Below are 23521 nucleotides of genomic sequence, written 5' to 3'. Positions count from 1 at the left end.
TCCCCAAGACCCTGAGTTGTCCACGAGCAAAGGGGGTTCGTGGGTTTCACTGACACTCTTCACAGTGAACTCGGCCTACAGTCATGCAGCCTGGGGACTTGGAAATTTTGAAGCATCCAAGAGAGTCCAAATGTTAAAAAAGAAGCGGCCTTTGGTTTAGTGGCAGATTTCTTCACTATAAGAATGCTTTAACTCCTGGTGGGCTTCCCGCGAAGTGGTTTAAAAAGTGTTTGTGATTTGTACTGACTTCTTTCTGTCTCTCCCCATCACAGGTCCCTGGATGTTACAGGTTGGGGCCCTCTGGATGCCTGAGGATCGTACTCACAGCCCAGAAAGTAGCTGCCCCCTGCAGACTACCTCCCAGGTGTCTTCTCCACCCAGGGCACGGGCAACCGTGACGCTGTCCCCCCAGGTAAGGGGCACCTAGGGAAGTCATGAGGGGGTGGGGATCTTCCTCGGGTACTCCCAGGGGCTCCGCCTGGGGGATGTAGGTGGGCTGCTGGGTTTTTCCATCCGGGCCAGGCTGTCTGTGGGCCCTCCCTGCTCAGCCGTCCATCAGGGGCCTCCCTGGCCCAGCTCTGGCCTCCTCAGCCTGAGCTTTGATCCACTCTCTGAGCTGGTGGGCTGGCCGAGGGGCTGAGTGTGGTCTTCTGTGGTGGGAAGATGGAGATGGGGAGAGGATACAGGAGTGGGGCCTCCAGGAGCACCGGCTGGCCCCGTTTCCTCAGCTGTCAGGGCAGGAGAGTGGGAACAGTGGGGCCAGCTCTGTGGTGGGAGACTGGGTCCCAGGCCTGGCTCTGCCGCTGGGAGCCAGCTGTGTGGGCCTCAGTCTCCTCTGCAGAGTGAGGGGATCAGAGGTCCTGCCCTGGAGAGGATGGGTGCTCGGGAGGTGGAGGGCCACTTCTCCCTGGAGGGCTTGGAGCAGGGGCCTGGCGACCCCTTGGGAGGAGTGTGGAGAATCGGGGATGCCTGAGCAGTTCAGGAAGCGGGCCGCGGTGCTCAGGGCAGAGCACCTGGGGAGCCCATGAAGGAGGCTGAGAAGGTGTAATGGGGGGAGGGGTCTGGAGCCAAGCTGTGGGGAGAAGTCAGGCCGAGAGGGCGGGGAAGAGTGGGCTCTGGTGGGGATCACGGTGCCCTGGCTGCTGGAGTCGGGATGGCAAGCCCCCATCTGAGGGCCAGGCTCTGCTTTGGGGGACGGGCTGCAGAGAGCCCGGGGCAGTCTGTCCTCAGTCCTGGCCTCAGTGGACTCTAAGATGCTGCTCTCCCTGTGCTTCTGTCCCCAGGCAAGGTTCGGGCTCTGGTGGCCGTGTACTGTGAGAGCATCCCTTGGACCAGTGCTGGGCCCCGTACACTCCCAGGGGAAGCAGTGACTCCAGCCCAAAGACTTTTGGAAAAGGTAAGACTGGGGGACTGGGCCTGGTGACTTGGTCACATCAAATGGCCTTCGAGTGCCCAGGGCAGCCTCTCTGGGGCCTTTGGGCAGAGATGGGGGATTCCACCTGACAGCTGCCCAGTCAGGGCCAGTGACCATGGAACAGAGCTTGGGCCTCGTCCTGGAGGGAGGAGATGGGTGTGTTTAGATGCCCGGCTGTGTCCTCAAGCTACCGGCAGGTATTATTTTTACTTTGGTCCCTACGGAAGATGGCCTTTGGTTTTAGGTGGGTCCTTTCAATCCTGTGCCTCAGGGGATGGAGTTGTACGGAGGGGACCCGCAGGAACAGGGAAGTGGGGCTCTCCTAGGAACCCCGGGAAGGCAGGGCTGTGGTCTCTGGCTTCAGGACCTGGGCTCCTCTAACACCGCAGCTCTGGTCTCTGCTTCCCTCAGCCTCCCCCCGGCCAGCGCTGAGCGTCCTGCTAGAGAAGCCGTCGCAGCTCTTGAGTGGACGTGGGGACCCTGGCAGCCTCAAGCTGGATGCTTCCCTGAAGGGCTGGCAGGCCAGGAATGGCCATCCCAGGAAGCTCAGGGCCCTGTCGCTGGGCCCCCAGCCCCTGGTGCCACTTCCCTCGCTGGAGTCGGAGGCCAACCGTGTGGCCCGGGGCACCACTCAGATTAAGGACAAGCTCAAGACAAGGAGACTCTTGGAGGGCTTGGCAGCATCTCCCCGAGGTGAGCCCTGGGCCTGTCCACCTGCCACCTGGGCTGTGAGGCTGTGAGCCCCAGCTGGCAGCTGGGCTAGTCAGGGGTCACCTGCCAAGCACCCTCTCTCTACACCCTCCACCTCTTCCCTGGAACGCCGTCTCCCACCAGGGCCTCTGCAGTAGCTCCCAACCTGCCTCCCCATTCTCACCCTCGCTGCAGAGGAATTCTAGTCTTCTAGTCTTCGCTGCAGAGGAATTCTAGTCTTCTAGTCTTCACTGCAGAGGAATTCTAGTCTTCTAGTCTTCGCTGCAGAGGAATTCTTTTTGAACACAAATCTGACTATATTCTTCTTCCCACTCCCACCGGCTATGCTTAACGCCACCCAGTGGTTTTCAGTTGGACGCAAGGACTAGAACCTGCTGTCCTCACTCCTAACTCAGTACTGATTTCGTTTCCCTTTCTACCCAACCTGCCTCTGAATTTTAAATAGGTAACTTTGATTGACACTTTCTACCAAATTTTACAGGAGTGGGAAAGGACACTCAGCAGAGTCTCGTGGTGCAGGTAGAGCTGGGGGCGGATCTGTGCCCTCATCTCTCCGTCTCAGCTGCCCCTGGACATAAAGCCCTGTTGCCAGCATCTCAATTAACCCCACTCCCCGCACTCCTGAGACTAACCTACTCCCCGTCCCCACCCCATACAGCCTCTCTGGATCCTGGGGGAGCCCCCAAAGGAGTTCCCCTGAGGAACGCCATCCCCCGGGCTGCCTCTCAGAGGCTGCTGAGGGTGCCCAGGCCGATGCCTCCCATCCAGAGCATCCCCACCACCCCAGAGGCCAGCGGAGCCAAGGACAAAGGTCTGGACCCACCCAGGAGCCATCAGGGACCCCAGGAACTGAGACCCGGTGCCCAGGAGGTAAGGCGGTTGGGCTGCTCTGAGTCTTGCTTCCCTGCCCTTCTGTTTTTCTTTCTATCTGTTAGCAAGCCCTGTTCCCAAGCCCTGAGCTTCTCTGGAGGTATCTTCTCTGGCTTGGGAGTTGCCCCAGAGGTACCGAGCCCAATCCTCCTGAGCAGAGGCTGTGTGACCACCTGTCTTACACTTGGTGGTTCCCAAGCCATCTCTGATCTAAATGTTCCAGAATTCCTCGTGCTTCTGGCCCTCCCCATTTCTGGCAAGGAACAGTGGCAGAGGGGAAGGAATGCTGGGCTGGGACTCTGGGGATTTGGGTTCTGGTTTTCACTCTGCCCCTCACCGGTTGTGTGACCTTGGGCAAGTCACTCCCCTCTCTGGGCCCCAGTTTGCACTAAAAAGAGGGAATTGGACCAGATGTTTTTGAGGATCCCTTTCGGCGCTGACGTTCTAGGATTTTCTGAAATGAGACCAGAAAAACAAATAATAATAATAACAAAAGGGGTTGGAGTAGGAATGAGGGGATTCCTTTCTTGCCTAAAATGGTAAGGAAACAATGAAGCTGGGGGCCCCAGGGTTGTGTGGCTGGAAAGAGAAACAGAGGATACTTGCCAGCACTTCTGCCCAGGTGGCTGCTGATAGAAGGGACCACTCTGGGTGAGGTGCCTGCGAGGTGAGCATCCAGAGTGGAATGTTTCATGGACCAGACCCCTCCTTCACCTCCGCTCCCAGGTGCAGGTCTCCCAGCAGTACCTGCACTGCAGTGACGAGAAGATGCACAAGTCCCTGGGGGGCATTGTGATCCCGCCCATCCCAAAGGACAGGGTGCCCGCCGGGACCTCCTCCTGCACGCCTGGCTCCCTTCCCAGCCTCTTGCCTCCAGTCCAGGACATCCTCACGGGCCTGAGGCCTGCCACCACACGGTAAGCAGCGCTAAGTCAAAAGTACCTTGCAGTCCTCTCTCGTCTAGCCCCCAAGATCCGCTTGGGCTCCCTATGGCTAAGCTTCCACGCCAGGGCAGAACTCTGGAGGCTGGGCGTGTGAGGGACAAGGTCCTCCACTGTGAGCCTCAGACCTGGGGTGGTCACAGCTCTGACCCTTGACTCCAGCAGGAGGGGTGTATGGGCTTAATTAACAATGTCTTGGCCTCTGTCCTGATGTGTGTGGTTGCTGCAGTGATGAATAAAATACAAATTATTTTAAAGCTCTATTGAATTCATGGTAGCTCTTTGTGACGACGTATTGATATTTTCTTAATTAATGGACACTAAAAATACAAGTATTATCGTGTCTGTGTATATGGGGGGGAGTCCACAAAACTTTTGGACTTAAAAAGGGGTCTTCATACCCCCAAAAGGCTTGGAATCAGCGGGTAGAGGATCTCTGTGTTGTAGTGAATCTGGACTTATGGCTTGTAAGTGGGATAGGGGGTGCTCTCCACATGGCCAAAGACATCCCTGTGGTCAGGCCAGACTGCTGGAGTGACTGTGTGTGTATGAGAGAGAGAGAGAGAGAGAGAGAGAGAGAGAGAGAGTGTGCGCTTTATTTGGGGTCAGCTGTACCTATTTCTCTCAAGCTTCTTCTCTCCCTCTGTCTCCCATGCTGTCTTCCCTTCTGACTGTAGGCGTGTCCACATCTTTCCCACCCCTGGTGCAGTGTGGGAACCCATTGTGGATCTGCTCCTGGGTTTGAGTTCTCTGCCTGATTTCGCAGTTGACCTCCCTCCTCCCCATCGACACTGCCTCCTCCTTTCCTGCTCAGACACCCTCCTCTCCCTCCCCTCTGAGAGTTCTTGGTGGCTCTCATGACTCTCTGGCCCCAGATAAGTGACCCTCCCTCCCAACCCACTGCTCTTGGCTTTTTTGCACCATCTGAGCTGTTGATGCCCTTGGACTCTTCTTCCTCACCTTCCTGACTTTAAACCTGCTTCTCGACCTTCCAGGCAGCCTCCTGTGCACCTTCTTTCATCATTTCTTAAATTTGTTCCAGAGCCTTTTGCCCCCCACCTCCTTGTCCTCCCCTGGGATCTTATCTGTGCAGTGGCATCCAAGATCATGGGGGATGGGTGACTTCCGTGTCCCCTGCTCTTACCCTGAGGTCTCCCCAGAGTCAAGCTCTGTGTTTCCATCCTCCTGTTGAGCAGCCTCAGGGTCCTCATGGCTGATGCAGATCCAGCATCAGAGGCAGGGAGGGAGGATGTGCCACCGTCATGGCATCACGGACAGAACACCTCGTGTCTCCCCGAACTGCCTCCCTCCTACAACCTCCCGATTTCCACCAAGGGGCAGGTGTTCCCTTTGATCTTCCAATTTCAGCATCATCTTTGACTTTTGCTCCATCCCACTGAGGCTGGCCCGGCTTGGCCTGCCGGTCAGCCTGCCCTCAAGTTTGCGGAAGGGACTGCATCTCCTGCGGCTTTGAAGCCCTGGCCAGGAGCCTCTTTACAGGGCCACCCACGGCTCCCTCGGCTGTGCTCTCCCCTCGGCCCTTGCCCCCTCCTGGAGCTAGCCTGGGTTCCTCACAGCAGGAGCTCTTGCCTGCCATGTCTCATGGGTGCTTTTTTCTCCCCCATTCTTTTAAGATTGGTTCGGGAGAGTGGGCCTCGGGAGAAGACCCCCAGATCTCTGGGTATGTACTCGCCGTGCACACCCCCATGTGTTTTTTTGACTCTCTGGTTCCTGGGCTGGATCATGGGATCAGAATTAGGGCCAGAGGAGACCTGGGTGCTGTCAGACTCAAGCCCCTCATTTCACAGACGGGAAAGCAGAAGTCACCCTGGTGCCACGGACGGTGGCCCCTGCTCTGTGCTGCCCTCCACCAGCGCAAGTCGCTTCATGAACACCCAGCTGAGAGAGACGGCGCTGTCCCCATTTGACAGGGGGTTGAACTGAAGCTGGACCTTCTCCCTGGCCTCAGGGCACAGAAAGCAGCCTTGATACATTTGCACGCAGGTCCTCACAGCTCCAAAGCTGGTGCTACTGACCCATCGTGTGTCTGCTGCCCCTGCGCGGTTCTAAGTGTATAGAGGATTCCTCTGCAGACAGAGAGAGAAATTAAACCACACCCCACAATGCCTTAGTCAGCCCATCCCGGAAGGTTTCAGCATCAGGGGAATAGAGCGAACCAGGCTGGCAGTGAGGCAGGTGGCCGAGGCCCGGGGAGGCTCTCCAGCCTGATGACCTAGTTTGTGGAGAGGATGGAAGGTTGGGGGAGGGGACCTGGGCGGAGCACCCTGAGCCTAGGCCTCAGGCGTTGGGGGGCTAGAGGCAGCTGCTGTGCTGACCGGCAGGAGGGAGTGGACTCTTGTCTAGCTTCCCAGCAGTTTACTCTGTAATCAGCTCAGCAGGTGGGTCAGTTGGCCAGGGGGAGGCTGCTGCCCAGGAGGCTCCAGGGTTAAGATGCTCAGCTGGGCCCGAGAGGCAGGCCTGGCACAGAAACCTCTGTGGTGGCTGCACCTCCCGCTCTCCCCGGCTGGGCTGCTGCGGGGTAGCTGGGGCAGTCTGGTGTGGCGCACACTGGCACCCAGTGTCCCTTAAGGGCTACCCTGAGAGCACTGGAATGGGGCTTTGAGCCAGGGGACCCGAGCCTGTAGCTACTCCCTTGTCTACCTCACCAGCTTGCTGCTTGAGAACCAGGTCCCCAGGGGGCAGGGGCCAGGCTGCTTGGACAAGGCTTTCTAGGGTGTCTCTTGGAGGCATAGGTGAGAAGGGGCTACAAAGTGGCAAAGTCCTTAAGGGGCTCTCTGACCCTCCAGCTGTCGGCTGGGAACAATTTGGGGACCACGTCTGGCACGTCGTAGGGGCTCACGTGGTATTGTCTGAAGCTGAGGGCTTCCCCCAATCTTGTGGCTTTTCTGCAGTCCCTGCCCTGGTCAGCTGGCACATGGACACCTGTACCCTCAGTCCTACCTTACTTCTGGGCAGATAGAGGCTTCGCCCCTCCTCTCCCTCGGCCCTGGATCCTTCTCCCAGGAGGGATCTTTGGCAGAAGGTGTGGGCTGGGCAGAGATCTGGGGTGACCTGGGAGCCCTGCCAGACCCCCAGGCTCAACACACCCTTTCTGGGACTTCCCTGGTGGTCCAGTGGTTAAGAATCTGCCTTCCAATGCAGGGGACACGGGCTTGATCCCTGGTCAGGGAACTAAGATCCCACATGTTGCAGGGCAACTAAGCCCACGAGCCACAACTACTGAGCCCATGTGCTCTGAAGCCCACGTGCCACAACTAGAGAGCCCTTGCGTCTCAACTACTGAGCCCGCGCACCACAACTACAGAGAGGCCTGCGTGCCACAAGGAAGATCCCGTGTGCCGCAACTAAGACCAGATGCGGCCAAATAAATATTAAAAAAGAAAAGAAAAAAAAAACCCTTTTCAGCCTCAGGCAGCCCCAGATGGTGACCCCCATTCCAGAGGACCCCTGATTTGCAAGTTCACTCAAGGACAGTGAACTCCAAACTTTGTGAGCAGGAGAACCTGGTTAACATTTCTTTCATTAAAAGAAAACGAGTGGGGACTTCCCTGGTGGCACAGTGGTTGAGAGTCCGCCTGCCAGTGCAGGGGACACAGGTTCGAGCCCTGGGCCGGGAAGATACCACATGCTGCGGAGCAACTAAGCCCGTGTGCCATGACTACTGAGCCTGTGCTCTAGAGCCCGTGAGCCACAACTACTGAGCCTGCGCGTCTGGATCCCGTGCTCCACAACGGGAGAGGCTGCGACAGTGAGAGGCCTGCGCACCGTGACAGAGAGTGGTCCCCACTCACCCGCCGCAACTGGAGAAAGCCCTCGCACAGAAACGAAGACCCAACACAGCCAAAAATAAATAAATAAATAAATAAATTAAAAAAGAAAACGAATGAATCTACCCGAACACTGCCTCTATTACCAGAAATGTGCTCTTTGAAGCCATTAATTGGGAAAATATAGAATGACAAAGAGATACTATGGATTTGATGTCATTTGGAAATGAATTTGTATTTTATCAATCGTAAGAGCGCCTGAAGGTCACTGGGTCTCAGCTTTCCTGTCTGTAAAATGAGAGCCCTGGGCTGACATTAGTCCTCTGGGCCCTTCATGCTGTGTCATAGTCTGAGATAGGAGCATGGTGGTATGTAACAGTCAGTGGGCGCATTTCATTTTTCCTCTTTCTGAAGTACACACCTCCCAGTTAAGACAGACTTACTTACATTCTCAGGAAATATCTTAAAACCCTTAGATAACCGATGTGCCCCTACTTCCTGCCCAGCCTCCTCCCTCCTCCCTCCCCGCATCCCCCCACCCCCAGTCTTGGAATAAGGTGTGCAGTACTAGTGGAATGAGTGGATAGAGGGATGAAAGGAGGAGGGTGTTGGTCCTCGGGCAGCCTGTTCTATACGTGCCAGAGCCGCCCTGTACAGTAAATTGAACCTGTGTCTTTCTCCAGCAAGGAAGCATCGGGCAGAAGAACCGAGGGTGAGGGGCTTAGGCAGGAAAATGTCACACCAACCACAGGGTCATAGAGCCTCAGACCCAGAGGGACTGCTGCTGCTCCTGGGTGCTGGGCGTCCTCAGCTCCATTCTTGTTCTCTACTCTTCAGAGCCAAAACCTTTGGTCCTGCCCGTCAGAGACAGGTCTGCTGCCCCTGAGAAGCCTGCCCTGCCTTCATCTCAGTCTGCTCCTACGCTGACAGCCTTCTCCTCCAGCCATGCCAGAGAAACCCAACCCTCGCTAAAAGAAGAGGACCAGAAGGAGAGTGGCACCAAGGTACCTGGAAAGCGAGGGGAAGAGGAAGCTGGGGTCAGAGTGGACCACTGGCTGAACACACACATGTTTCTGAAATATGTAAGTGTGGGACCAGCTTGAGGGAGGCAAGGAAGAGCCCCGAGGCAGCTGCCCCTAGTACTTGAGGCCAGAACCTATAGATGGGTTTGGGGTGAAGGCTGGAGAAAAGAAGAGAAAGAAGAGAGGAGAAGAAGGATGGAGGTGAGGGAGACTAGGTGAAGGGAAGGGTACAGTGGGGAGCTGAGGGGTGCGGATGAGGGAAGAAGGGAGAGCAGAAGGAGGTCACACATGGTTCAGAAGCAAGTGGGATGTGGGGGAGAGTGCAGAGGGGCTTAGGTGAACCAAGCCTAGTAATCTGAACCAACACCCAAGATAGCAACCCAGAGGCAGCTGACGCAGCGGCAGATCAGCCAAAGGCCTGTGCTTGACAGGCTGACAAATACCTTGGACTCCTAAGGTGACCTTGATCCAGATGATTCATGCAGATTCTCATCTGGATGAATTCAGTGAAACATGGAGAGTCACTGTTATGGTCATTATTTGAAACAGAGATATAAGAGTGCAATAAACATATCTTGAAAGCCTGCTATATGCATATACTATGGGATCCAGTGATGCTGATAAGGTCCAGGCACCACATCCTCCCAGTCCAGCGAGGGTGACGGACCATGAGACAAAGGGAGAACGACTCAGGGCCATGAAATGATCTCATCCTCCACCCCACCTTAGCCACTCACTCCCATGGTCATACTGTAGACGTTGGCACTGCAAACAACTTCACCACCGTCATTTCTCAACCTCAAGCACCCCATTCACTCACCACCTTCTCCTATTGTTCTAGCTCAATCCATCTAATATTCCAGCTCCAGCACTTGTCCTTCTCCTGCATCAACAATGTTCTCCTTGAAACGGGATCATTCCCACCAGCATCCTAGCTCTCTGTTGCCTCTCTCATCTTAAAACCAAACCAAACCAAAGAAAAATATTGCCTTGTCTCTCTACTCGTCCTCTCCTGAGTGCAGGCCAGCTGGGCTTAGTCCCCGCCAGCCCCATTGAAACTGCCCCCATTGAGGCATCAGTGAGACCACCTTCCCACGTGCAACACATCTCAGTGCTCTTCCAGCTTGACCCATTGCCAGCTTTTGTGGCTCATCCTTCTTGAATTCCCCGCTGAGGGACGGAGGTGAGGGATGGCTTCTTTCTTGCTTCTCTGACTACATCAAAGTTAGCTCCTTCCTGGTCCTTCTTTGCTGCCGCCTTCTCGTCTTCCTGACCTCTGCGTACTGGAGCCCCCAGGGCTCAGACCTCTAGCGTCTTATCTATTTATACTGACCCCTGTGACTTGATCCAGCCCATGGCATTAGGTACCACCTCTATGCTGAGGACTCCTAAATCTCCCTCTCCAGCCCAGACTTACCCCAATCTCCAGTAGCTGTTAAATTATATGACTATGTTTATATAGAACTGATACTCAACATCTCCATTTAGGTCTCTAATTATATCTCAAGCTTACCTTGTCCAAGGCTTAACTGTTGAACTCTTACCCCCGCAAAACCTCCTTTTCCCAGTGTCCCCTCTCCATGAATGGCAGTAAAAGGCACCTCCAGCCTTCCAGCTGCTCTGGCCCCAAATCTTGGGCCCATCCCTGCCTTCTGTTTTTCTCACTCATCCCACACCTCATATACCAGCCAAAGCTGTGGGCTCTACTTTTGAAACATGTCCAGAATCTAGCCATTCTACCATCTGTATTCCTGCTATCCTAGTCCAAGTCCCACCTCATGGGAACCCCTTGTTCTATTTTTGCAACTTCTCGTGAGTCTTAAATTATTCCAAAATAAAAAGTCATTAAAAACAACACTTAGAGAATACCCCCCATCCAGCCAAAAAAAGAAAAAGAAAAAAAAGAATCAGATCACGTCACTCTTCTGCTCAAAACCTCCAGTGGCTTGCTGTGTCCTCCAGAGGAAAAGCCCAAGTCCCCACCATGGACCACAGGGCCCAGTGCGCTGTGGCTCCGGCCCCATCCCTGCCACCTCCGACCTGTGTCCTGCCTCTCCTCTGACTCAGGGTGCTCCTGCCTGTGTCCTCCTCAGGACTCCCAGCCACGCCCAGTGCACTTCAGCCTCAGGGCCTGCTCCCCGCTTCACTTATGTCTCTGCTTCAGTTTCACCGCCTCTGGGAGTCCCTCTGGGTCTCCATACCTGAAACAGAAGCCCCGTCACCCTGTGTCCCTTACTTGCCTTCCGGTGCATGTTGCCTGATATTAGAGGCTGTCTGTTTGCTGTCATCTCCCCACTCCATGTGGCTCATGGAGAGCAAGGCCTTTGACCTTTTGTTCATTCTCAGAACAGCAATCAGCACACAGGAGCCACTCACATTCCTGATGATGGAATGAGTGAAGAAGGTATAGAAAGCACACTTGGGTCCCCAAGGTGATGGAGTTTGCCTTGATCTTGTACCGGATCCAGGTCACCATTGCCAGGTCTGCCCAGGAGAAGATGAGGCTGAAGCAGATGAAGGAGATGGAGTTGGTTCGGAGAGTGAAGGAGCCAGAGAAGGAGAGGGGGAAGGAACTCGCTTCCCAGAGCCTGGGCTCCCAGAGGACCTTGATGAAGGAAGGTACTGGGTGCTTGGGAAGGCCCCCTCAGGCTGGGGAGACTTCTTGGCCAACACCTGGGCCGAAAGAGAGGCTGTCCACACCTCCCACCCTCTCCGTCCTGAGACTGGACAGGGAGCCACGTCTGCTGTCTTGTAGCTCACTGATGGGCCCATTTCCAAAGGGGGACTCTGGGGCCGGGGGACAGGCAGGACCAGCTCTGTCCTCGGACTTTCTCTGCCTCCACAGGCCTCCTTTCCCTCCAGGGCAGTGGGACCCTCTCTGTGCCCACTGGGCTGAGCAGCCCCTGCAGAAACAACATCGGCGTCATCCTGAAGAAGCGGGCCAACCGGGCCCCACTGCCCAGCATCCCTGTCAGCAAGCAGGGGCTCAGCTTCGCCCGCCATGCTTCAGGTGGGACCTAGACCAACTGGTTGGGGGGCACGTGTCCCCCTCGCTATGCTGTCTTGGGGTGCTTTGGGGTGTGGCAAGGGTGACTTCTGCTGCTCTGCCTCTGCCAGTTGCCCATGTCGGAGGAGGGGGCAGCCTGGGGTGGTCACCTTGCCAGAGACAGGAACAGTGTCTGGAAGTCAGAAGTATCTGTGGGCCAGGCTGGAGACCCAGGCTGTTGTCACGGGAATTGTGGATGGCTGGACAGGTGTGCCCAGCCTGCGTGACATGTCCTAGAGGACTCACCAGTGCACCAGGACCACAGAGGCTGGGAAGCAGCCTCCATGGAAGTAGCTGGAAACACCAGGAAGAGGAAAAAAGGGTTCTGGGAAGACCCTGGGTTCTTGCTTGTTGCCTCATAAAATGTCAGGGCTGGACAGGGCTGGTGACAGACTGGGATCTGAGGACCTGAAGGTTCTATGGGACACTCATGGAGGTGCCAAGGGACAAGGGGAGGCCCTGTCCCCATTCTACCAGAGGAGTGTCTATTTTGCCTCCCCTTTTTGAATACTGGGGCTCCACGTGGGATTTCATTTGAAAAGATTTTGCTAGTAAAGAACATTTGAAAACAACCAACCTGGTTCAGAGTTTCTTTAAATGTGGACATTGTTGGTAGAATAGAGCATCATTTTTGTGCTGGAAATAATATTGACTGACCTCCCTTGTCTTGTCTCTTTCTATCCTTTTGATTCCACCAAGTAGAAAGTCTTAATCTGGTGCTAGTTTTTAGCACCTCTCTAAGACTTGTGAATCTCCTTTTTAAACAAAGAGATCCTTCTCCCAGCTTGAGACATCAGAAGCTGACTGTCCTTTTATAGCTTGAGTTTATAATGTTCTTTTACTGTACATATTTATCATATACCATGACAAATAATCATTTACCAATTATGGTAGTGACATAAATTTCCCTTTAAAATAAACTTATTTAGGATTTGAAAAGTGGGTTGATTTGAAGAAAAGTACCATGTAAATAAAGTAAAAGTAATTTAGAGATATAGCAAAAAAATCATGAAATTGGTAACTGAATGGTTGACACTTGGGAAATATTGAGCTATCTAACCTAAGCCACTCATTTTATAGACAACAGAGACTCAAGCTCACCCAAGGTCTCTCAAGGTGATGGTGGCCCATAGGGACTAAGACTTTGGCTAATGAATCTTGATCCAATGGCAAAGCTGAGAGGAGAATCCAGGAATGAGTTCTTTTTTTTCTTGGTTTTAAATAAAGGACTGCCCCGATTCAGATTTACCCAGGACCTCCTAGATAGGCCATAGTGAAAGTCATGTAAAGATGAACCTCTGAAGAAAACTAGGCAGGAAGTGAGAGCTCTGGATTCCAGTTCAGGCTCTGTTGATGGAGGAACTGAGGCACCGTGGGCGTCCCCAGCCTCTGTGGGCCTCTGGTGCCTCAGCTCTGTGATTTGAGCATTGGACCGGATGGAAAGCTCCAAACGTCCTTCCTGTTCTAGAATTTTATGATTCTGGCATCTGCCCCCAAGGAAGGAGAGGCTAGAAAACGTGATCTGATTTTTTTTTTTTTTTTTTTGCGGTACGCAGGCCTCTCACTCTTGTGGCCTCTCCCGTTGCGGAGCACGGGCTCTGGACACACAGGCTCGGCGGCCATGGCTCACGGGCCTAGCCACTCCGTGGCATGTGGGATCTTCCCGGACTGGGGCACGAACCCGTGTCCCCTGCATCGGCAGGCGGACTCTCAACCACTGCACCACCAGGGAAGGCCACGTGATCTGATTTTTAAACAACATCCCTGCTTATTGTCAGTCCCTGCAAGTGTGGCCACATCTCGACCACTCAAGTGTCAGCTAATTGTCTCATCGGTGCCTTCACTGTCCCCTGCTTCCTCCCGCCGGCTGCCTTTGGGCCACTTCCCTGTCTTGGGTGGCTTCACAAAAGGATGGAGAGTCGGAGGGAAGGAGGAGAAGCCGTAACACAGGCTCCTGGGTGGGGATGAGGTGAGAGCAGGGGAGTCGTTCCTTGACAGACTTGCTGGCCTCACCTCGAGCCACAGACAGGGCAGGGTTGCAGGTGCGTCACCACTGCGGTGGGCTTGGTCACGTGACATCAAGAGCCTATCACAGGCCGCTTTGTTTATAATAATCAGATTGGTGATGGGAGGGGTAGAAACTGTCAACCAGGGGTAGGAGTTAGGTGGTCTCTGTGGCTCCCCAGGGAGTGCAGCCCAGGCCCTGGCTTCTCACCCTCGCGGCTCCCTTCTCCCTGCGTGTCCCCCTGAGGTGGGCTCGGCGCTGTGCAGGTCGCGGCTCCTCTGGGTACCACCCGCCTGCTCCTTTCCTTCTCTGTGAGTGCAGCTCACTCCTTACCTGCGGTGCTTACTTTGGGGTCTCCTGAGTGGGAAGAAGAGGAGGAGGAGACGGATCTTCGGGCTTTTAAGGGGCTAAGGCCTTTCTCGAACGCGGAGCTGGGGCTGGTGGACGCTCTGCAGTGCCTGGACCGCAGCGACTGGTGAGGAAACACTCCCTGTGCTCCGGCCGCCGCCCCCTGCCTCCCCCACTGCAGGCCCTGGTCCCCTGGACGAGGCGTGACGGGGGAGTGCCTGTGGGTCTGGCCGCCTGCGCCTGCCCCGTGCACTGCTCTGTGGTGCACCAGAGCCGGCCCTAGAAAGTACGATCTGACTCCGGGGCGCTTTCATGGGGGCCTGAGGAAGGTCACAGCCCTTCATTTTTCTAAGTCAAGTTCATTCTGCTCCCGTGTTCCTCCCCCACACAGTCTTAGCTGTGAGCAGAGCGGTGACTCGGGGCCCAGAACGTTTGCAGGGAGGCCTCCTTGTCTTCAGTTCTCACGTGCAAGTGCCTTCCCCTGAAGATGCTGGCTTTGTGTCTGGCGTAGGCCCGGGCTCTGGGGTGGGCTTCCATCCTGGGTGGGGATGGGCCACGGGCCCCGTAGAATGGCTTGCACGGGACGGTTAGGATTTCAGCCTGGGTGTTACACCAGGACACCCTGCCGCCGAGGCCATTGAATCTCTCCACACTGCGGTGGAGGTGCTGGTGACGTGGATGCCCTGGTCTGCAGAGGGAGGGGCTCCTCCCATCCCCACTGCCTGTGACAGGGCCTGGACTTGCTTCTCAGGCAGATGAAGGAGAAGGGCCTGGTGAGCATCCAGCGCCTGGCGGCCTGTCACTCGGAGGTCCTTGCTGGGAGGCTGCACGACGTGTGCTTGGCCGTGACTGGAGAGGTGAGGCCTCCTGTGTCCTGTGTCCTCTGCTTGAGCCCCAGCCAGTCCCCCTTCCCTGGTGCTGTTGCTCAGGGTGGGTCACACAGCAGCCATGGAGGGGCCCATGGCTCCCTGCAACATGGGCATCCCTGCCTATTTCTCAGCCCTCAGCCACTGAAGCAGGAGCTAGCCACCCATTTCTCAGATTGGAAAGCTGAGGCCTGGGGTTTCCTTATTTCTAATCTCTGGGTATTGAAACAATCAGAATCTTATGTGCCCATTTGTCACAGCCCTGCATTGTCCTCTGTACTTAGGACGCCTCAGGAGGGATGGAGTGTGCTGGGCCAGATCTCTAACTTCTGGGCAGTTGTGACATTTCCCAAATTCTTTCTTCTGTGGGGCTAGAGCTTGGCCTAGGCTGGGCTCAGAGGGGCAGTAAGATGCATCTTATCACAAGTGGAGGCCATGACCCAGGCCCTTGAGAACAGACTGTCCCAGTGGGGGGCCTTGTGAAGGTCCAATTAAATAACTGTGTTTTCCAGACTAAGTGTTGCACAAATTTCAGATGGTAATGATAATAATAGAATTGATAATTATGATGATAGCAACAGTAATAGTGTTTCTTTAAAACGGGACTCTTTTGCCCAGAGCAGCTGCAGGGTTTCCGTTTCCAGCCTGGCAAGGCCGAGGCCCGGGTGAGGGTGCGGTCTGCGGAGGGTGGTGCAAGGCTCCTTCTTTGTCTGTGCTGGCGCCCTTGGCAGGGCCCAGCAGTCTGGCAGGGTCCCCCTCCCATCCCTCTCCAAGGTCACCAGCCTCCGCTCCAAGGTGTCCCGCCTGGCCATCAGCACCCTGGGAGAACTCTGCCGGGCCTTGAAGAAGAATATGGACCAGGAGGCTGAAGAGATCGCCCGCTGCCTGCTCCAGAAGATGGGAAACACCAGCAAGTTCATCCAGAGGGCGGCCAGCCGGTCCCTGGGGGCCATGGTGGAGCACGTGACCCCCACCCGCTCCCTGGTGGCCCTCACCTCGGCGGGCATCTAGTATGCGGGGGCCTGTTGTCTGGGGGGGGTGGGGGTGGCCTGGGAAGGTGATGCAAAGGGGGCAGGCGCCGGGGTGGGGGAGGAGTAGGGAGATGGCGCAGGTGCCTCACGTATTTTCCTGGGCGAGGAAGACCCCCGTTCCCTGCTGGGCTTCTCTCCCACCTCTCCTGGACCAGCCTGTGGGTAATGAGGGGAGCTCAGGGCAGCCCCGGGTCCCAGCTGGGAAGGGACAGGTGCTATCGTCTGCTCAACACTGGGGAGCCCCTAGTGGCTGTGGTAATGTCCCCAGAGACAGGGCGGCAGAGGCAGCCTTTGGCCTGTGCCTGAGGAGCCCCTGCCACTCTCTCAGGGGAGAGGTACTTCCTTCTGATGAAATCCGGGCCACGAGGAGAGCAAGGCACAAGATCTCCTCCAGCTGGCACCGCTTGGCCTTCTGGGGAGGAGGAGGGGGCTGGCAGCTATTGGAGCCTGTCTGCAGCCAGATCTGCTTTCTCTTTATGTAAAAAACCAAACCCAGCAGCAAAACCAGAAGCATTTCCCAAGCCCTTTCTCCCACAGGGTGAAACAACTCTCAACCCCAGCAAGCCAGTCACGACACCGACCCTTACGCGGGGTGGCCTATCAGGTAGAACCCAGGGTGTGTTGGAGCAGCCAACAGGCCTTTGCCTACAGGCTCCTGAGCCATGTTGCCTGGGTTCACATCCTGGATTGTTACTAAACTTCCCCATGTCTTGGTTTCCTCATCTGTAAAAGGGGGATAATATTGGGTTGGCCAAAAAGTTCGTTCGGGTTTTTCCAGCGCATCTTATGGCAAAAGCCGAACGAACTTTTTGGCCAACCCAATGATAATACTGTAAAGGAATTGATTCAGGAAAGAGCACTTAGAGCAGCGGCTGCCTCTACCTAACATTTATTGAATGCCCTCCATGGCTACTCTTAACTCGTGAGAAACGAATTGTACTTATCTCTCGATTCCTCCCCATGCCTCCGCTTCCTCACCTGCAAGATAATGACAGTGGTAGCTTACAGAGTTGAGGTGACGTTGGTTTGAAGGTGCTTAGTATGGTGCCTGGCAGGGAGGCTGTGCTCACAGCAAATTGAGACAGTTTACTGTTGTCCGCAAGAACCAGGGGAGCCTGGTACAGGGCTGTGCATTTGAATTCCCGGGGATCTGGCTAAAATGCTGATTCTGATTCAGGTGCTAATTAATGGTGCTGGTCCCTGGACCAGACTGAGTAGGGAGAGCCCAGAAGCCTCCCTTTGTGTTCCACTGGGATGGACCCGAGGGCCAGTGTCACCTAATGGACTGTGGGCACATTGAATCCACATTGAATAGGGTGAGAAATAAAGAGGTGACATCCTGATGGGTTCCTCCTGTAAGATTTCAGGTTCTCCCTGAAATCATCCATCAATCTCCTATCCCCCCACCCCCCCATCTCAGTTCAGCTCAATGAATGTGCAGTAAACTCCCACGAAGTGCTGAAGGGTCGGCATGTGCCTGGCACCAGTGGGGCATGGGGGATTCGACTGAGAGGAAGACTTGGTGCCCCCTGGAAGCCCTGCGGGTACCCCTGTACTTCCCAGGGGACAAGGACGCTGCCACCCCCAGGGAGCACTACTTCTGCTGGAGGGCTCAGAAGGCAGAAGTAGGTTATTCTAAGTGGAGAAAATGTGGGGAAGTGCATCATTTAGGCAAAGGCAGGACGGGAGCTCAGGAAGGAGCGGGGATGGTAGGCACACAGTGCGTCTGGTGACATCACGTGTCTTCACGTGCTCAGTCCACCCTGTCATCATCCTCAGATCCAGTGTCAGGAAGGTCTGCTCTTTCCTTGAACATTCCCTTTAGTCTGCTCGGGACCGAATTTGGAGCCCACTGAGGCATGAAACATGGATGCACAACTGGAGGTCCGTGTGTGCCAGGCTGGGGACCCACACACCGCATTCCTCGGCTGAGCCCTTGTCCGTGATTGTTTTTCCTTTCAGCCACCGAAACCCCTTAGTCCGGAAGTGCACTGCCGAGCACCTCTCGGTTGTCCTGGAGCAGATAGGCGCCGAGAAGCTCCTCTCAGGCACCAGAGAGAACACAGACATGCTGGTGCACAACCTGGTGAGGCTGGCCCAGGACTCCAACCAGGACACCAGGTAATGCAGGGCCAGGGTCCTGGGGATGGCTGACCTGGCCAGCCCAGGGCAGACAAGGCAACCAGCCAGCCTCGAGGGCCCAGGCCCAAGTGGCTCAGTTTCCCCGGGGCCACTCAGAAGGACAGTCGCTGGACGAAGCTGTGTCCTTTCCCTGCAGCTGTCGTCCCACCTCTCCACACCGCCACAGCCGGGCCCGCTCAGGGAATGGCCACCGCTCCCCGCCCCTGGCTCCCCTTCCTCACCGTCCACGCCCTCTCTAGCCATTGCAATCTTGCTCTAGTTCCTGTCCCAGCCCAGCTCCATTCTCTATAAAGCCATCCATTCATTCAATTTTTCAAGAGATATTTGATAAGCATTCTTTTCATTACTATGAATATGACTGTGAATAAGAAAACTTAGGCCCCGGCTGTCTTGGAGATTACCTCCTAGTTGGGTAATAAGCAAGTAAATAATTACGACAATTTTAGACACAGATAAGGGGTAAAACAAGATGTAGTAGAGAACGGGGTCAGGGCTACTTTAGATTGAGAGGCAGGGGAAATCTTTCTAAGGAGTGACATTTGAGTGGAGAACTGATTGGCTAGTAGGACCCAGCTCTTTGAGGGTCTGGGGTACAAGAGTCACAGCAAAGGAAGATAGTACAGAGGCTCCCGGGTGGGATAAGCTTGCTGTTTAATGAAGAGAAAGGCGAGGCTGCGTGGAGCACAGTGAGTGCGGGGAGTGGCAGGTGCTGAGGCCCAGAGGGCAAGGCCAGGCCTGGGGGGCCTCACAGGCCCTGGTCAGGAGCTGGGGTCCCGGTTTGGGCGTGACCGGAAGCACTGGAGGATGTTTTCAGTAGGCGTGTGAGGCAGTGTTAGATGGTTTTAAGCAGGAGAGTGATAGGATCTGATTAACTGTCTTTAAAACCTGGCGTTGGGGTGCAGTTAATCACACTCCCCGGTTCATGGCGTGTTATCACCACGTCTAGGGCCCCCAGCACGCTCGGTACATCTCCGGAGGGCATGTCCACACTGCGTTCTGTGTTGGGTCTGAGGCAGTGCCTTCGTGTGGGGTGTCCGTGCAGTGCAACCCTGGAGGGATGCGATGCACGGGATGCCTCCCACCCCGCGCAGTGCGCTCGCACGGTGCTGAACCTCGGTCCTTGTAAGTGGCCCCTGACAGAGCCCAGGAGGATGTCTTTGGGAATTTGCCCCGAGCGCGAGTGAGGTCAGGGCCGTGCTCGCTCAGGCCGCCCAGGCATCGCCGGGAGCCCTGGCGCACGCGGGGCCCCTCCTGCCTCCCTTCTGAGTGCCGAGGCGAATACACCCTGACAACATTGCAGGTTCTGCATTTCACAGTTTTATCCATCTGATGGGGAAAAGCTCTAGCTCATGGCTGTTTCAGAATACTGTTTTTCCCCTCCTTGATTACTAACAAGTTTGAGTGCTTCTTTATATGTTTGCTAGCCTTTTGATTCAAAAAAAACAGCTCTTTATTCTGTTACTCCTACAACATAATGTTAGGCTATGGGAAATTCGATGGAGAGGAAGAAGGCCTAGACAAAGCAGAGCTTTTTTATGCTCGGAACTTGCTGTCTCTGTAGGATCCTGTTTGGGGATTTTCTTTCTCTCCATTCTACCTCTCCAGGAATCAGCCCATGAAGATAGCACAGAGATTCTCTCTATCGGACCCACTATTGTTGAACTATCCTCTACCTGTCCTCTTTCTTAGAGGGGGCGGCCAGACAATTTTGGTCTTACTACAGTATTCTCCAAAATAATCTGTATATGCCTCAAACCCTTCCTATATCATTAAGGATCCAGGTTTTTGAAAATCAGGTCAGGAAGAGACAACCCCTCAACCCTAGTATCTATTGTTAAATCCCTTCCTTGACTCACTGAGCAGTGAAAGGGCTGGATGACTAAAGTTAGAAAAAAACAGTTGGACATTTCAGGGGAGACTAATCATGAAAATATTACCCTACACACCAAATTTAATGATCCCCAAGCTTTCCTCCTGGTTTTCCGTCTGATGGGTGTTCTGATCTGGGGAAAGAATGATTAACAATTTTGGCAGCTTTCTCTTTTTGTTTTATCATTTTTTAGAAAATATTCCCTTTGGTTACCTCATAAACAAAAATTATTTATAAAAAAACAACAAACAAAAAACATCTCTGACTACTTACTGGAGGATTGGTAGTGGGGGAGAGGGACCAGGATGGAGAAGGGATGCCAGGCAGATGGCTACCCCGGAGTCCCGGCAAGAGGTGCTGGAGGCTGCAGCAGGGGGAGGAGGGCTGGGGTGGGGTATATTTTGAAGGCATAGCTGATAGCAGTTGGGTGCCGAGGATTTCAAAGAGGAATCAAAGATGATGCTTCGGTTTTTAAACTGAACAACTGGGTGAATGATAGTGCCATTTGCTGACAGGAACAATATTGTCAGGGAAGTAGAATGTTTTGGTTGGTTGGTTCCTCATTGTTGGTGGGGGGATGGGCGTTAAGATCCAACATCTCTGCAGATCTAAGCCCCTCTCTGTTCCGACCCTCTCTCTCACACTGGATGGCGTTGACGGCACTTCATTTTCCTTCTTGGAACCCTATGCTTCCGGCTTGCATGGTACCACATTCCCTGGTTTTCCTGGTCCCTCTGTGCCTTTCTTCCCCGCCTGCCCGCACCCCGATGCCCGTGGCTGCAGGAGTGTCTTCGTCCTCGTCCCCCTCTTGCAGCCTTCTCTGAGCGGTGCCATCACTTCCTGTGGCTCCAGCCACAACAAACTCTGATGCTTCCCCGTGTCTCCCTCCAGGCCAGCCCTTCTCTGAGCATCTGTCCCATTTCTCTGATGCCCCCAAGGACCCATCACCGGGATGTCCCACTGTCATCGTCAGTGCAAACTGTCCCTAAATGAACCCATTGCCTTCTCTTGAAGCCTGCTTCTCTGGCTGTGTTCCCTCTCTTATTAAAGTCACTATTATTTACCAAGTCATCTAGATGCAGAATGGGGAATTTCATACTTCATTTTCCCCCTCCACATTCTAATATCTTAGAATCCTAGGCATCTCACAGCTGCTGTTGGCCAGGCAGCAGTTATGACTTGGGTTTTACTATCTATACAGTTGCAAACTTGATCGTTGTTGCTCATCGTGTAAATGTTTGAATTACAGTTTGCACTGTAGGAACTACATTATGAGCCTTTCTTTGCTGGTTAGCCTTTTATATTTATTTAAGGCGTCACTGTGGAGAATTGTTGAGTTTAATCATGTTTAAAATGTCTTAGAAATATTACACTATTATTTGGCATTGAAATGAAGCGTTATCGTATATGAGAAAAGGCATGGAAATAGAGCGATGGGGCGTAAATTCGATATTAACACAAATATTCATCACTGAAAGAATGACCCAAATTCCACAGTTTCTTACAAAGCAACCAACAAGTACTTTATCCAACCCAAGGAAGGAAGGACACTTCCCACAAAAGTGTTACTTCTGTGTCTGAGATAGAAAGGATGTAAAATGATGGCCTTCACACACGGGGCTGTGTCACTGAAGGCAGTGGAAGTCACCAGTGTCTTCTTTTTCTGTTTTTCCTTAGTGGAAAATAAATTAATGGTGCATTTTACAACCCGTGGAGTTTTAGGTTGAGTGAAGTATGATAATTCTAGGTGCTTTGGGCTCCCCCTCCAATCACCTACCAAGTCCTGCAATTTCATCTTCTTTAGCCGCTCTTGAATCTGATCGTCCCTACTTGCCCCTACCCTCCTGCCTATGTCAGCTCTTCATCACCTTTTGCCTGGGCTATTATAGTGGCCTCCTAACAGGTCTCCCGGCCCCGACCCTTGTCCCCAAAGAGCCATCCTCCACAGTGCTGCCTGAGACGTTTTGACTTCAGTGCAAATCTGATCATTTCTCAGCTTCCCATTGCCGGCAGTCTAAAGCCCAACTCCTCCACGTCTCCCTAAATTGAGTCCTATCTTCTTCTCCAGCCTATTCTCTCCCTGAGTCCAGTCCCTGCCGGCTATTCTCCCACCACACACCTGCAGACCTATCAGACTGTCTTATGGACGCTGGGATGTCTCCCTCCTCCACTTACTCCTTAATCCCATCCCACTTGTGAACTCCTACTCATCTTTTGAGCCCCAACCCGAGGCCACCTCTTCAGTGAAGCCCTCCTTGATGCCCCCCTTCCCCACCACTGTTTATCAGGTGGAGTTGACCACTCCCTCCCAGACTGCCCCACTGCACACTTCCTCAGACTTCTAAATGTCTCATGCTAGAAAAATGTTAATACACTTTGGTATAATCATCTAACAGAATATTATTTAGCCATTGAAGAGGATGACGTGGGAAGACGATTAATGGTAAAGTGAAAAAAGCTGGGTAAATATTGCGTATATATTCTGATATCAACGAAAATGTATATATGCTTGGAAAAAAGACTATAAGAAAATATGTACAAATTTAAGTGGTTTTCTCTTGGTAATGAGATTATGGTTGTTGATTCTTTCATGAATCTAGTTCTTAACTGTGTGGGGATTACTGTCATAATTAGAAAAAGTATTAAAAATTCTCTTACTGTAATTAGAAAAATTATGTAAAGCAAATTTATATTGCATTTCTGTGGTTGTTTCTCATCCTGCTCTTTCTCCAATGGCAGGTTTTATGGCCGGAAGATGGTGAATACCTTAATGTCAAACACAAGGTTTGATGCATTTCTGAAGCAGTCCCTCCCATCCCACGACTTGCAGAAGGTCATGATAGCTATTAAACAGTGGGTGAGTCAACAAGCAGTGAGGTGTGAGCTAGTCTGGGGTGGGAATCAGAGCTGAGCCTGGCAGCCCGCAGCCCTCACACTGGTCAGGGGAGGGGGGCATGCACTCCAGAGGCTTTAATTTCATCCACGACTCCTGACGGGTAGAATTTCCTTCCTGGTGCTCAGACCTGCTTCTGCCTCTCACTGCCTGTGTCTCTTGAGCCTCCCTGGGCCTCTTTGCCTTCATCTTTTAAGTGGGGATCTTGATCCCTGGCCTGATTACCAGTGCTCTGGAAGACTCCCCTGTGCCCTCCCAGGTGGAACAGGTTATCCCTCTTGTTTTGGTCTAGACTGGAGTGTCTGGCCATTCCCCACAGGGCCACCCCTTTTAGCTCATGTTCTGTGTGTATTTTTCAAGGGAATAGAAGATGGTCATGAACTTCCATCTGCCAAAGGCCGCAAGGTGTCGAGGAGTCTGGTGGTGTGTGAGAATGGGCTGCCCGGCGAGGATGGGTACAGTAGCTCTTGTCTCCCTGGGGCTCCCCATCCAAGACTGCTGATGGAGACGTTCTGCTTGGCCCGGGCCCGCCGCGGTGGCCCTGGGGGGAGGGGTGTGCATCTGGGCTGTGACT

General features: G+C 53.9%; 1 protein-coding gene across 1 annotated transcript in view; it reads left to right on the top strand.

Annotated features, from left to right (window-relative positions):
* Positions 1–280: 280 nt before the first annotated feature.
* The window catches only part of TOGARAM2 (TOG array regulator of axonemal microtubules 2), a gene marked incomplete at both ends in the record, with an annotated part of 38007 nt that continues 14766 nt past the window's right edge, over positions 281–23521 (top strand). Inside the window, 17 exon segments of the mRNA XM_079720719.1 lie at positions 281–377; positions 380–412; positions 1284–1352; positions 1355–1396; positions 1826–2107; positions 2784–2995; positions 3722–3912; positions 5571–5617; positions 8562–8728; positions 11179–11365; positions 11592–11756; positions 14119–14272; positions 14897–15002; positions 15786–16021; positions 18005–18163; positions 22794–22911; positions 23308–23402. Coding sequence (XP_079576845.1) covers positions 281–377; positions 380–412; positions 1284–1352; positions 1355–1396; positions 1826–2107; positions 2784–2995; positions 3722–3912; positions 5571–5617; positions 8562–8728; positions 11179–11365; positions 11592–11756; positions 14119–14272; positions 14897–15002; positions 15786–16021; positions 18005–18163; positions 22794–22911; positions 23308–23402 — 2360 coding nt within the window.

The sequence above is a fragment of the Hyperoodon ampullatus genome, assembly GCF_949752795.1.
Source record: "Hyperoodon ampullatus genome assembly, chromosome: 15".
In the NCBI taxonomy this organism is placed as follows: domain Eukaryota; kingdom Metazoa; phylum Chordata; class Mammalia; order Artiodactyla; family Ziphiidae; genus Hyperoodon; species Hyperoodon ampullatus.
Note: the sequence above shows the minus strand (reverse complement) of the source record. Positions and strands in the feature narration are given on the sequence as shown.